General features: G+C 43.1%; 1 protein-coding gene across 1 annotated transcript; it reads right to left on the bottom strand.

The window, feature by feature from the left end:
* Positions 1 to 576: 576 nt before the first annotated feature.
* LOC107775932 (uncharacterized) lies at positions 577 to 1,008 on the bottom strand. Its single transcript, XM_016595741.2, has one exon. It carries the CDS (start codon positions 1,006 to 1,008, stop codon positions 577 to 579), a length of 432 nt encoding a protein of 143 aa, XP_016451227.1.
* Between the last annotated feature and the right edge of the window lie 11,471 nt (positions 1,009 to 12,479).

Here is a 12,479-nt window from a genome sequence, read left to right as displayed (position 1 = left end):
TCTTAATTTGCAATGTCCATTGAGTCGGCGAATTGGGAATTTTTCCTGTTAAACTTGCTAATGTAAAATGACTGGTTTATGTAGGCTCTCACCGAGAAAAAGTTACCTATCAGATCTTCTACCCAAGAAAAAACATTTCCTTGATATTTTCTTTTTACTGTCTTTAGGATTTGAATATCTCCTCAGTCCTGTAGTTGCTGTGTCCGCTTACTTCTAGCTACTATTCAAGCCAATTTCAAATCATGTTCCTACATTACGAAAGTGGAGTATCATGTTCCTGAAGAGATTGGCTTCCATTCTTTAGTTGTTTGCACCATTTCTCAAAATTACTGATGACAATTGACAAAGATCGTACATTACTTTTTCCTACACAGAAGACTCTAAACTTTAGGAATCAATATTCAAACAGATCAAAAATTTTAAGCAGAGAATATATATATATATAAGCCATTATCAACAAGCTATATTTGTAGTCCAAGTCGAAATACTCCTTTACCAAAACCTAACCACCCCAAAAATCCATATAGTAAAGATGGGCAGCTTTCAAGCAAAAACACAAACACCTGGTAGACTAAACTACTCATCGCCCTCAAATCCCCCACCAATTTCACAAATCTTATCCCAAAAACCCTTCTCGACCGGTACAACCGACAATCTAGGCTGTCTAAAAAGCCCAAAACCCTTCAATCCTTCATCTTTCTTCATCTCAGCCAGGTCCACAGCCCTCCTCATCTCACCAACCGCCTTCACATCCACTGCGCCGCCACTGTCATCATCATCTGCATACCACTCACGCGCCACTGATACAACGCCCACAACGCGCCGGGCTTTGGACCCGGAATGGTAGAAGAAACAAAGGTCTCCTATGTTCATGGACTTCATATACTTCTGAGCTTGCTTGTTTTTCACTCCATCCCACTTTGATATGCCGCCGTTTGCTTCTTGGTCATCCCATGACCATTCTCCTGGCTCTGTTTTCAGTAACCAGTACTGTGTTTTTTTCCCCATTTCTAACCTGACCTTTGAGGTTGTATTCCTTTTTATATTACTATTTGTTTGGCGGGAGTTCAATAGATTTGGCGCGAAATATTTTTTCTTTTCTTTTTTATTTTAATTCTATTCTAAAATTTTGGGTGACGTGACTCGTAAGTCCATGAATAACGGGACAGAGAAAATAAAAGAGGGAATTTATGAAATTAGAACACATTTTCTAAAATAATATAGGGCAAAAATATTTACCCTCAAAATAGGATAACAATTGAATTTATACGTGGTTTTAAGGATACGTGATCTAATTTGATACAAAATGAAATGTCAAATTAAGATTGAAATTAATGATAAGAAAAGTAAATGCAAATCACACAAGTTGAACAATCTTGGCCTTGAAGGTTGATCACCCTTGAGTCGAAAATCCTACCATCGATGCCGGAACAGAGTAATGAGATAATAATAACTAGAAATGATAGTTTATTGCTTTGAGATGCGAGTTACAATGTGTTTTACAAATAATCAGACCCTCTTTATATAGTAGGGGGGTCCTACTTTAGGTACAACTCTATATAAGGTAAAAAGTTTCATGATTTGCTAATTAATCGGTTTCATTGATACGTGCCGAGATTCTCGCCGTGATATGCGACCGGTTACGGATATTTCGGTCTTCCGTTATTTTGGTTCGATGATGTTCTCTTGAGCTAATTCGGAGTCAGAGTCAGCTCTGGGGTCACAAACTCGATAATCTTTGAAGGCACATGTTCTAACCTCGTACCTAGGTTCGATGGAATCCAGGGTCGATCTTCAATCCATTATGTTTCATCCCCGGTACGTAATGCAATAGGTGAGCTCGGTTTCTACCGTATACAGATAGTCCCCTCGTTTTTCGGAGAGTAAATGACGAGAAACGATATGAACCTCGGATTCTTACTATACGAGCTTCTGATTCTCACTCTAACAAATGACGACAAATTCATGACGTAAGTGATAAGAATAGTTGAAACGTCCTGTCGGTCCAGTCTTCGAGACATTGAATGTGTGTCAGTTAACGGTCTGCCGCTTCAGGATACGAACCGTCGTTTGAGAAAACTATAAATACCCTTTTCATCCATTCATTGGAACTTTTACATTCAAATATTTGCACTTGTGTTTTAAGAAAACTTCATCACTGTCATCTTCAAACTTCTTTCCTTTTGGTTTTCTGAAAGCTTTCATAAGTTATCTGCTAATTACACCTCCTCTTTTATCAGCATCCTCTTTTCTCCTCTATTTAGAAGCAATGGCAAAGACTTCAAAATCCGTTCCTCAAAAAGAAACTCCCTCTTCCTCGAAACCGACTGAGAACGTTTTGCCTTTTATTACTGATGAACCGACACAGAAACCCCTTCTAAAGATGTTTGTCCCTACGGGGTGTCCAACTGGAGCCGATTTCAAGGTTGTAAAAACCTCCTCGGTATCGGGCCGGTGTGAACCGGTCTCGAGATATATATGTTCCGTCACCGACAGTGTTCTCAACAAGGTCAAGGAGGACTGCAACTGGGTCGGTAAGCACGTATAGGTTCCTACGCCCGAGGAAGCAATCACGACCCACGCGGAGGGTTTTCTAAGTGTTTACACTTATCCCTTACGTTGGGCCCTTTAGACCCGGTCATCATCGCCTTTTGTAAGAGGTACGATGTGACCCTAGGCCAAATTCATCCCTTCTTCTGGAGGATAGTCATCCTCCTCCGCTTTTTTGTAAACAAGATCGAGGGGTGCCCCTTCACCATCGATCACCTCATGCGTCTGTACAGTCCCCGAATCTATCGAGGAGGTCTAATAAAACTTGCCCGTCGGGCCAGTAAGGCCCCGTTCTCGAGCATCGACGAGGATTGGGATCGAGGCTGGTTGGGCCGATTTATTCGAGTGAAGACCTCGGACTTAATCCCGGCCGAGGACATGCCATTTCCTGAGAAATGGAACATGAAGCATAAGTATAACCTTGCCTTTAAGATTTTGTTTATCATTTTTCTTTTTCCCTTCTTCTTATCTATTCTTTATGATGCAGTTGTTGCTTGGATGTCGGATGTAGTTCCTCGACTCAATGAGTGGGTCGAGGGCCTTGTGTGGCAAAAATATTATTTCAAGCGCGCGTGGCATGAGCTTTCGAAAGGCCGATGGGAGGCCCGTTCTCATGGTGAGATTCTTTCTTTAAGTTATGTTCGACTTTACTTCCATACCGTTGATTTCTAACTTGTTTCACTTTCCTTTTGCAGGATTACCAAAAGATGTTGAAATGAGGCCCCCATCCAGTGACGATGACGTCTTCACCGAGCCCCCTCCTCCGAAGCAGGATAAAGATAGAAAATAAAAAAGGCTCCGAGTTCTCCGGGCCCTGAAAAGGACAAACCAAAGAGGCGATTGGTGCGAAAATCCAAGGAAAGCACCAGTTCTCGAGTGCCACCTCCGGATTCACTTTACCAATTAAGAGATGAGTCTGATGGGGAATAAGGGGCCTTTGACCTGATGGATAGCATGCTGCCTCAGTCTGAAGGTCAGGGAGCTTCCGAGCTGGAGGGGGTGAGGTTGTCCCTCATCAAGTTAGAGAAACCGAGGAGGTTGGGGCCGGATCCTCGCGAGCCGTGGGCAACGCCTCAAAGGAGGCACTTGGTGTAATAGAGGTTGACGAGTCGCCCTCATTCACAGAATTGACATTTAACGAGGCGCAAGCTGCTAAAGAATGCTCCACCGAAGGGACTCATGGAATGCATGACCTTTTCTGAGGTATCTTCGATGGCGTGGACTTGACAGCCACGAAAGATGCTACCGGTTTGGGAGACTTAAATATACCAAGGAAAAGCCAATCCCCAGAAGCAAACGGGCCCTCTTCGAGCCCGAGATTGGTCAGTAAATTTCCTGCTCCGAGTGCGTATCCCGATCGGAAACGTACCATTATTTTATCCTTTCCGGAGGATGCTCGGATTATTTCTCCCCCCGTAGGGGAGGCCAGCTATCTTCGGTGCCTGGTGACCAGAGATGATCAAACTAAGATGAACGAGGTGAATGCATCTTACCTTTTTAACAAAGCACAACAGGCGTCGAACCGGGTAACTTCATGCTTCCCTAAGTGAATTTTTTACTTACACTTAGATTTTTTCGCATATGACTTAGCGTTTCTTTTCTTGCTTGTAGGCTTCGGTGGTTCATTTCGAGGCTTTTTTGATGCACTAGGATGACTTGAAACAACTTGAAGCCGAAGTTCGAGAGCTTACAGAAAAGAGAGACGCCTTTAAACTTCTTAGTGAGCAGCTAAAAAGGGAGGCTAAGAACCTCCGTGCTGAGCTGGAGGTTGCTCGAAAGGATCATGCTGACTTGGTTGAGCAGGTAAAAGTTTTTGAAGTAAGTGATGATAAATTTGATTCGGTGACTGATGGTCAAAATATACAGGTCCAGCAAAAACTCGATCGGATTAATCAGCTTCGAACTGAGATGGGTGTAGTCAAAGCTGAGACCGATGAATGGAGAGGCAAGATGGATCATCTAGCCTCGGAAAAAAGGTTGTTCGGGCACAACTAACTTCAGCCGAAATCCAACTAAGAGAGGCAAAGGAAAGGACCAAGATCCAGACAAAAAGGGTCAAGGAGCTTCAATCTCGGCTAGGTTCGGCCGTCTCAGATTGAGAAAATCTGGCAAAGGAGCTTAAAACGGCCAAGTCGGAAGTCGCCTTGGTCGAGGCCGACGCTGATGAAATGGTGGCCCAGTACAAGGCTGATGCCGAAGCGGCTCAAGACCAATAAAAAATATAGTCGAGCATATGAAGTGGCAATCCCGTAGGCAGTCCCTCGAAGAAGTTCACACTGGAGGTTTTGACTTATCTGCGGAGATTGAGGATGCCAAGGTGTTTGAAGCCGAGGCCAGGAAGTTGGCTTATCCCGAGGAGGATGATTCTGAGGGCTCAATTAGGTCTGAGGATGGAGAAGACCTTGGAAATCCCGATGACGAGGTGGACTTCGGCAAAGATTAGGTCGCTTCTGTTCGATTTTATTCCTTTTTGTACTTAATATTGTATGTCAAGACTGCTCGGCCTTTGTAAAGACAATACTTTGTAAATACAACTTTTCTATTTCTTTTTTTTGGTGATTCTCGAGTTATTTCCTTTGATTTTCTTTTTATCTTTTGCAAAGATTGAAATGACTTAGCATTAAGTAGTCATGTCCGGAATCCTAAATAGGCTTGGCTTTTTATTTTGTTATCTCTAAATCATCATGGGACCCGGTATGTCCAAGAACTGTTTCCCTGAAATACTTATTCTTTTTAGAATATGACTTGCCGAGAGTGTGTTTTTTGCAAGCTTTTGTTTTCTCGGGTTTTGTTAACCCAGAACAGCCTTAGCCTTTTGTTTTTTGTGTCATCTTTTTGTTGAGGCCGTTTTTGGCCCTTGTAAAAAGTTTCATCGGGCAGTTCGGCCCTTGTAAAAGAAATTTTTGATTATGAATATAAGGCTTTTCCCTTCAACAACTTTCAAATTTTCTCTTTGCCTTGTTTATTTTTACTTGAAAAGATCTACATGCCTTGCCATAAAACAGTTGGTTTTCATTTAGAGACTAGAAGAAACCTTGCCTTCAATATTTCATTTTAAGGCATCGTAGGGGTTCGGTGTGACCGAAAGTTTTCTTTCCCCAAAGTAGTTAGACTTTTAGTCACAATCTGTCGAGGATAGCCTTTGGAACCGGTTAAGAAAATTTTAAGGCCTTGTTATTTTTATGACGGGCTTCGGACGTCTTCGAGCTGAGTTTATATGGCCGTAGCTTTTATAGTTCGAGTGTTGTCCCGTGTTAATATCATTATCCCGAGTTAACCGGGTTTGCCTAAGATGACAGTCCCCGAGTGGGGGTGACCTTAGCCTATAAAATTCTAGGGTTGCCTAATAGGTCTTATACCCCCAAGGTCTAATAGCTTGGACCGTCCGAGTTTGTTTCCATACGGCAATCCCCGAGTAAGAGAATGATTATTCGAACTCAGGTTAAGGTGGCCCTTGGGCTCGTTTCCTTTAGGGGATCGGAAGCAGGGAATTCCTTAAGAAATGTAAAGGAAATTTTTTTAAAAGACAAAATGTTTGCAATGAAGAGACTTCTCTTTATTCTTGTGCATAATAATAACGTATGTGTACATGCTTTGTGTCAGGGTTCAAGCAGTCTATGTGGGCACGGTTCATTTGACCGTTTGGCCATTACATAGAATCCTATCGATCGAGACCCTTCGATTCTGAAGTCTCTTTCCATGCTAAAGTCGGTATCAGAGGGTAATGCCCCCCAGTGTTTGAGGTTGATCAAAAAAAGATCTCGAATACTGTTTTGATCACTATCACCGGTTCGTTGACGACCTTCGATTCTAAGTTAGCACGATTTACTTGTTGCCTCATTAAAAACCTTGTCGGAAAACTCATTTGGGACAAAACCGATTCAAGGAAAAAAGAGTGCAATGCGTGCTTTCAGACCTAAAATCTCGTACTTTTCCTTGTCGATCACCTGCAAGAGTTAGTCCAAAATATAAGTAAAAGGAAATGGATGGGGTCGTACCTTAGCAGTAATATCGTTTCAGGTGAGCTACATTCCAGTTGTTCGGTAGTTGCTCGCCGTTCATTGTTCCGAGCTTGTAGGATCCTTTACCGGTGACCTCGATAATTTGGTACGGTCCTTCCCAATTCGGCCTCGATTTCCCTTTGTTCAGGTTTTGTGTGCTTAGCGTGACCTTTCTTAGTACCAAGTCCCCAGTATTGAAGTGTCGAAGGTTAGCCCTTCAATTATAATATCTTTCGATCTACTATTTTTGGGCGGCCAACCGGACAAGAGCGGCCTCGCACCTTTTATCTAATAGCTCTAGGTTCGTACTCATAGCTTCGTCGTTTGATTCCTTTGTCGCATATCAGAATCTGATACTCGGTTCCCCGACCTCGACCGGTATCAAAGCTTTGGTGCCATAAACCAAAGAAAATGTGGTAGCCCTAGTACTGGACTTCAAGGTTGTACGATATGCCCATAGGACTTCGGGTAATATTTATTTCCATCTTCCTTTGGCATCGGTTAACCTCTTTTTAATGTTTTGGAGTATGGGTTTGTTGGTAGATTCAGCTTGTCCATTCCCACTAGAGTGATAGGGTGTCGATATAATCCTTTTGATCTTGTGATCTTCGAGGAATTTGGTTACTTTGCTTCCGATGAATTGTTTCCCATTATCGCATACGATCTCGGCTGGCATTCCGAATCGGCATATGAAGTTATCCCAAATGAAATCGATGACCTCCTTTTCCCTGACCTTCTCATATGCATGGACTTCCACCCACTTAGAAAAATAAATCAGTGATTAACAATATAAATTGAGCCTTACCTGGTGCCCACGGAAGGGGGCAACGATGTCCATTCCCCACTTCATGAATGGTTATGGCGATAAAACCGAGTGGAACAGCTCCCCAGGTTGATCGATCATCGAAGTGTGTCTTTGGCATTCATCACATTTTTGAATGAACTCCTTTGCGTCTTTTTCCATGTAGATCCAGTAATAACCGGCTCTGATTATTTTTTGAACCAGAGATTTGGCGCTCGAATGATTTCCACCAGTACCTTCATGGATTTCCCTCAAAACATACTCAGTATCGCCCGACCCTAGACATATTGTAAGTGGGCCATCAAATGTTCTTCTGAACAAGGTTCCGTCTTCAGACATGCTAAATCGGGCCGCCTTTGTAGGTAGGGCCCTTGACTCTTTTGGTTTCGAGGGCAGTTTACCAGATCTGAGATATTCCACGTACTTATTCCTCCAGTCCCAAGTTACGCTCGTCGAGTTGATCTCAGTATGGCCTTCTTGCACCACCGATCTCATAAGTTGTACGACTTCTCCCATGTTGAACTCGTCGTCTTCGACCGATGACCCCAAGTTAGCGAGGGCATCGGCCTCCCTGTTTTGATCTCGAGGTACGTGTTGAAAAGTCCATTCTTTGAACCGATGTAATGCAACCTGTAATTTGTCCAAGTATCTTTTGCATTCGTTCCTCTCTAACCTCGAATGTTCCATTGACTTGGTTTACCACAAGGAGGGAGTCGTACTTGGCTTTGATCACCTTTGCCCCCAAGCTTTTGGCTAGTTCAAGGCCTGCAATCATGGCCTCATATTCGGCCTCGTTGTTAGTCAATTTCACATTCTTAATAGATTGTCTAATTATATTACCTGTTGATGTCTTAATACGATACCAAGTCCGGACCTTTTTGCGTTGAGGCGCCGTCCGTGAAGAGGGTCTATATTTCTGAGGAAGTTCCTGAGTTAATCAATAACTCTCTTTCGACCTCGGGTATTAGAGCCAGTGTAAATTCGACCACAAAGTCTGCTAAAATTTGAGACTTAATGGCGGTCCGAGGTCGATACTCGATATCATACCCCACTTATTTCTATGGCCCATTTGGCCAATCGGCCGGAGAGTTCGGGCTTATACATAACGTTCCTCAATGGGTAAGTAGTTACGACACATATGGGGTGACATTGGAAGTACGGTTTTAGCTTCCTAGAGGCACTTAGCAAAGCGAGCACCAGTTTTTCCAGGTGAGGGTACCTAGTTTTGGCCTCACCTAAGGTTCTACTAACATAGTAAATTGGAAATTGCGTACCTTGATCTTCCCGAACTAGGACTCCACTTACCGCTACCTCTGAGACCGCCAAGTACAAGTACTATTGTTCGTCCGTCTTTGATGTGTGAAGCACGGGCGGGCTCGATAAATACTTCCTGAGTTCCTCCAAGTCTTGTTGGTATTCCGGGGTCCACGAGAAGTTGTTCTTCTTCTTCAATAGTGCAAAGAATCGATGACTATTGTCGGACGATCTCGAAATAAATCTCCCTAGGGCGGCCATTCGTACGGTTAACCTTTACACGGCCTTTACGTTGTCCACAACCGTGATATATTCGATGACTTTGATTTTATTAGGATTGATATCGATTCCCCGATTTGATACCATAAATCCGAGAACCTTACCCAACCCTTCTCCAAATGCACATTTTTCTGGGTTCAACTTCATATTGTACTGCGTCAGTATGCTGAATGTTTCCTGCAAATGTCTCAAATGGTCATCTCCTAGAAGGGATTTAACTAACATGTCATCAATGTAAACCTCCATTGCTTTTTATATTTGTTTCTCGAACATCCAATTTACTAAGCGTTTGTATGTGGCACTAGCATTTTTTTTAATCCAAACAAAATTACGTTATAACAGTATGTGCCATATTTAGTGATGAAGGAAGTTTTTTCCTGATCACCCGGTTCTATCCGTATTTGGTTGTACCCGGAATAAGCGTCGAGAAAATTGAGGGTCTTGTGGCCGACCGTGGCATCGATCATACGGTCGATGTTGGGTAAATGAAAAGAGTCTTTGGGGCATGCTTTATTCAAATCTTTATAGTCTACACACATTCTTACTTTATTCCCATTTTTAGGGATTAACACTACGTTTGGTAACCAATCTGGGTATTTGACCTCCCGAATAGACCCTATTTTAAGAAGCTTAGATACCTCATCCTTGATGAAAGCATGCTTTATCTCAGACTGGGGTCTCCTCTTTTGTTTAACCGGATGAAACTTCGGGTCCAGGCTCAACTTGTGAGTGGTTATCTCCGGTGGGATACCTGTCATATCGAGGTGGGACCAAGCAAAACAATCTTTGTTAGTTATAAGAAATTGAATGAGCTTTTCCCTGAGCTCGGAGCTTTGCCCCGTGCTCAGGTATACCTTTCGATCGGGCAAGTTTTCTCGCAATATAACTTATTCCAGTTCCTCGACCATCAATTTAGTGGTGTCGAAATCATCGGGGGCTATAAAAGATATGGGAACCTCATAATCATCGTCCTCGACTTCCTCTTGTTTGTCCGAATCTGCCGAAGATAGCATCAGTGATTGCTATTTTGCCCCGTTTTTGACCACCTGGTTTGGGCCCTTCGATGTTGAAACTATAGATACTGATGTCACCTCTTCAACCGTGAAAATTTCTTTTACAACCGGTTGTTCCCCGTAGATTGTTTTAACTCCGTCAGGTGTTGGGAATTTCAATGTTTGGTGCAGCGTCGAAGGCACCGCCCTCATGTTGTGGATCCACGGCCTTCCGAATAGAGCATTGTACCTCATGTCCTCTTCTATCACATAAAATTTGGTCTCTTGGATGGTCCCGGCGGTGTTTACTGGTAACGTTATTTCGCCTTTAGTGGTCTCACAAGCCATGTTGAATCCGTTTAGAACTCGAACTGCAGGCATGATTTGGTCTTGCAGACCGAGTTGTTCTACGACCCTTGATCGAATGATGTTGATTGAGCTACCTGGATCAATTAACACATGTTTAACCCAAATTTTATTTATGAGTACAGATATTACCAGTGCATCATTATGGGGTTGCACGATCCCTTCCGTATCTTCGTCATTGAAAGATAAAGTTCCTTCCGGTATGTAGTCCCGAATTTGTTTCTCCCTAATGATGCATACTTTGGTGCGATTCAACAGCGACCCTTGTGGGATATCAACTCCTCCGATAATCATGTTAATGACGTGTTGAGGTGTTCTTCCTGTTTGTTAGAATCCATGTTCCTGAAATGATTCTTGGCTCGGTCGCTCAATAACTCCCGAAGGTGCCCATTATTGAATAGACGAGCTACATCCTCTCTCAGCCGTCGACAATCCTCCGTTTTATGACCATGAGTGTCATGATATTTGCACATCTGGTTAGGATCCCTTTGGGTTGAATCAGACTGTAGGGGTCGAGGCCATTTGGTATCTTTGATGCGCCCGATAGCTGATACAATGGTGGCAGCATCGACATTAAAGTTATATTCCGATAACCTCGGTGCGTCTTTGGACATGTCGAAGCTATTTTTGGTCATTAGTCCCCTGCTACTTTGACCTTGGTCATTTCTCCTTTCATTTCTCATGGAGTTTTGCCCGGACCTGCTGCTTCTCCGATCTCCGCTATACGGCTGATACTGATCCCTGTTTGGCCTCGGTTTGCGATCGATATCTCTCTTAACTCTATCGAGGGTTCTGACAGGATAGACAGACCCCGAAGGGCCATGAATTGATCATCTTCGACTCTGATTTTCGATTGATACTGGTTATGCACGTCGGCCCATGTAACAACTGAGTATTCTATTAAGTTCGGCTTCAGCTCTTGTGAAGCCATCGAGCTACGAATATTAAGTCCTTGAGTGAAAGCTTTAACAACCCAATCATCCGTTGTAATGACCCAACCGGCCATTTTGACTTTTAGAATACCGTTCCCCTAAATAAAACTCCCCGTATGTGCTTTTATTAATTTATGACTTGCGGGGATGGTTCGTTCGAGATTTGGAAGTGTTCGGATTGAAATTGGAACACTTGGTTCCTTAAGTTGTCCTTAAAATGCTAAGTTTGACTTCGGTCAATATTTTGAGAAAACGACCCCCAAAATCGGGATTTGACGGTTCCAATAGCTCCGTATGGTGATTTTGGACTTAGGAGCATGTTCAGAATTTTATTTGGAAGTCCATAGTTAAATTAGGCTTGTAATGGCTAAAACAAGAATTTAAGTTTGGAAGTTTGACCGGGAAGTTGACCTTTTGATATCAGGGTCGAAATCCAGTTCCGAAAATTTTCATAGCTCCGTTATGTCATTTATGACTTGTGCAAAATTTGAGATCAATCGGACTTGATTTGATAGGTTTCGGTACCGAATGTAGAAGTTGGAAATCTTATGTTTCATTAAGCTTGAATTGGAGGATGATTCGTTGTATTAGCGTTGTTTGGTATGATTTTAGGGTTCTACTAAGTTCGTATGATGTTTTGGGACTTGTTGGTATATTTGGTTGAGGTCCCGAGGGGCTCGGGTGAGTTTCTGATGGCTAGCGAATCACTTTTGGCCTTTGGGAGACTGCTGATAACTGCTCGTATTTTTCTTCTGATTTCCTTATACGTGATCGCGTAAGTTTGTCTGCGATCGTGTAGTGCAAATTGGGCAAAGGAGACTTTATTCTATGCGATCGCGTGAGATAGTTTGCGATCACGTAGGCTTGTTTGCGGCAGTGATATTTTTGTTCTTCGCGATCGCCTGAATAGGGTTGCTATCGTGTAGGTGTGGGAATTTGGTATTCGCGACCGCGTGGAGGATGTTGCGTTCGCGTAGAGTAAGTGGAGCAGCAGGGATGACCACGCGTCTGTACTTCACGATCACGTGAAATGGTTTACGATCACGTGGGACTGTAGGTTTGAACTTCACGATCGCGTGGGATAGTTTGCGATCGCGTAGGATTATTTTCTGGGCTATGAAAATTTGTGCTACGCGATCGCGTAGAAGAAATCACTGGGCAGAGAGTTTAAGTTCTGAAAATGGGACTTCGTCCCAGTTTCCATTTTTATCGATTTGGAGCTCGGATTGAGGCGGTTTTGGGGAGATTTTCAGAGAAAACAACGGGGTAAGTGTTTTTAACTCAATATTGGTTAAATTACCCG

The sequence above is a fragment of the Nicotiana tabacum genome, chromosome 24 (genome assembly GCF_000715075.1).
Source record: "Nicotiana tabacum cultivar K326 chromosome 24, ASM71507v2, whole genome shotgun sequence".
Classification (NCBI taxonomy): domain Eukaryota; kingdom Viridiplantae; phylum Streptophyta; class Magnoliopsida; order Solanales; family Solanaceae; genus Nicotiana; species Nicotiana tabacum.
Note: the sequence above shows the minus strand (reverse complement) of the source record. Positions and strands in the feature narration are given on the sequence as shown.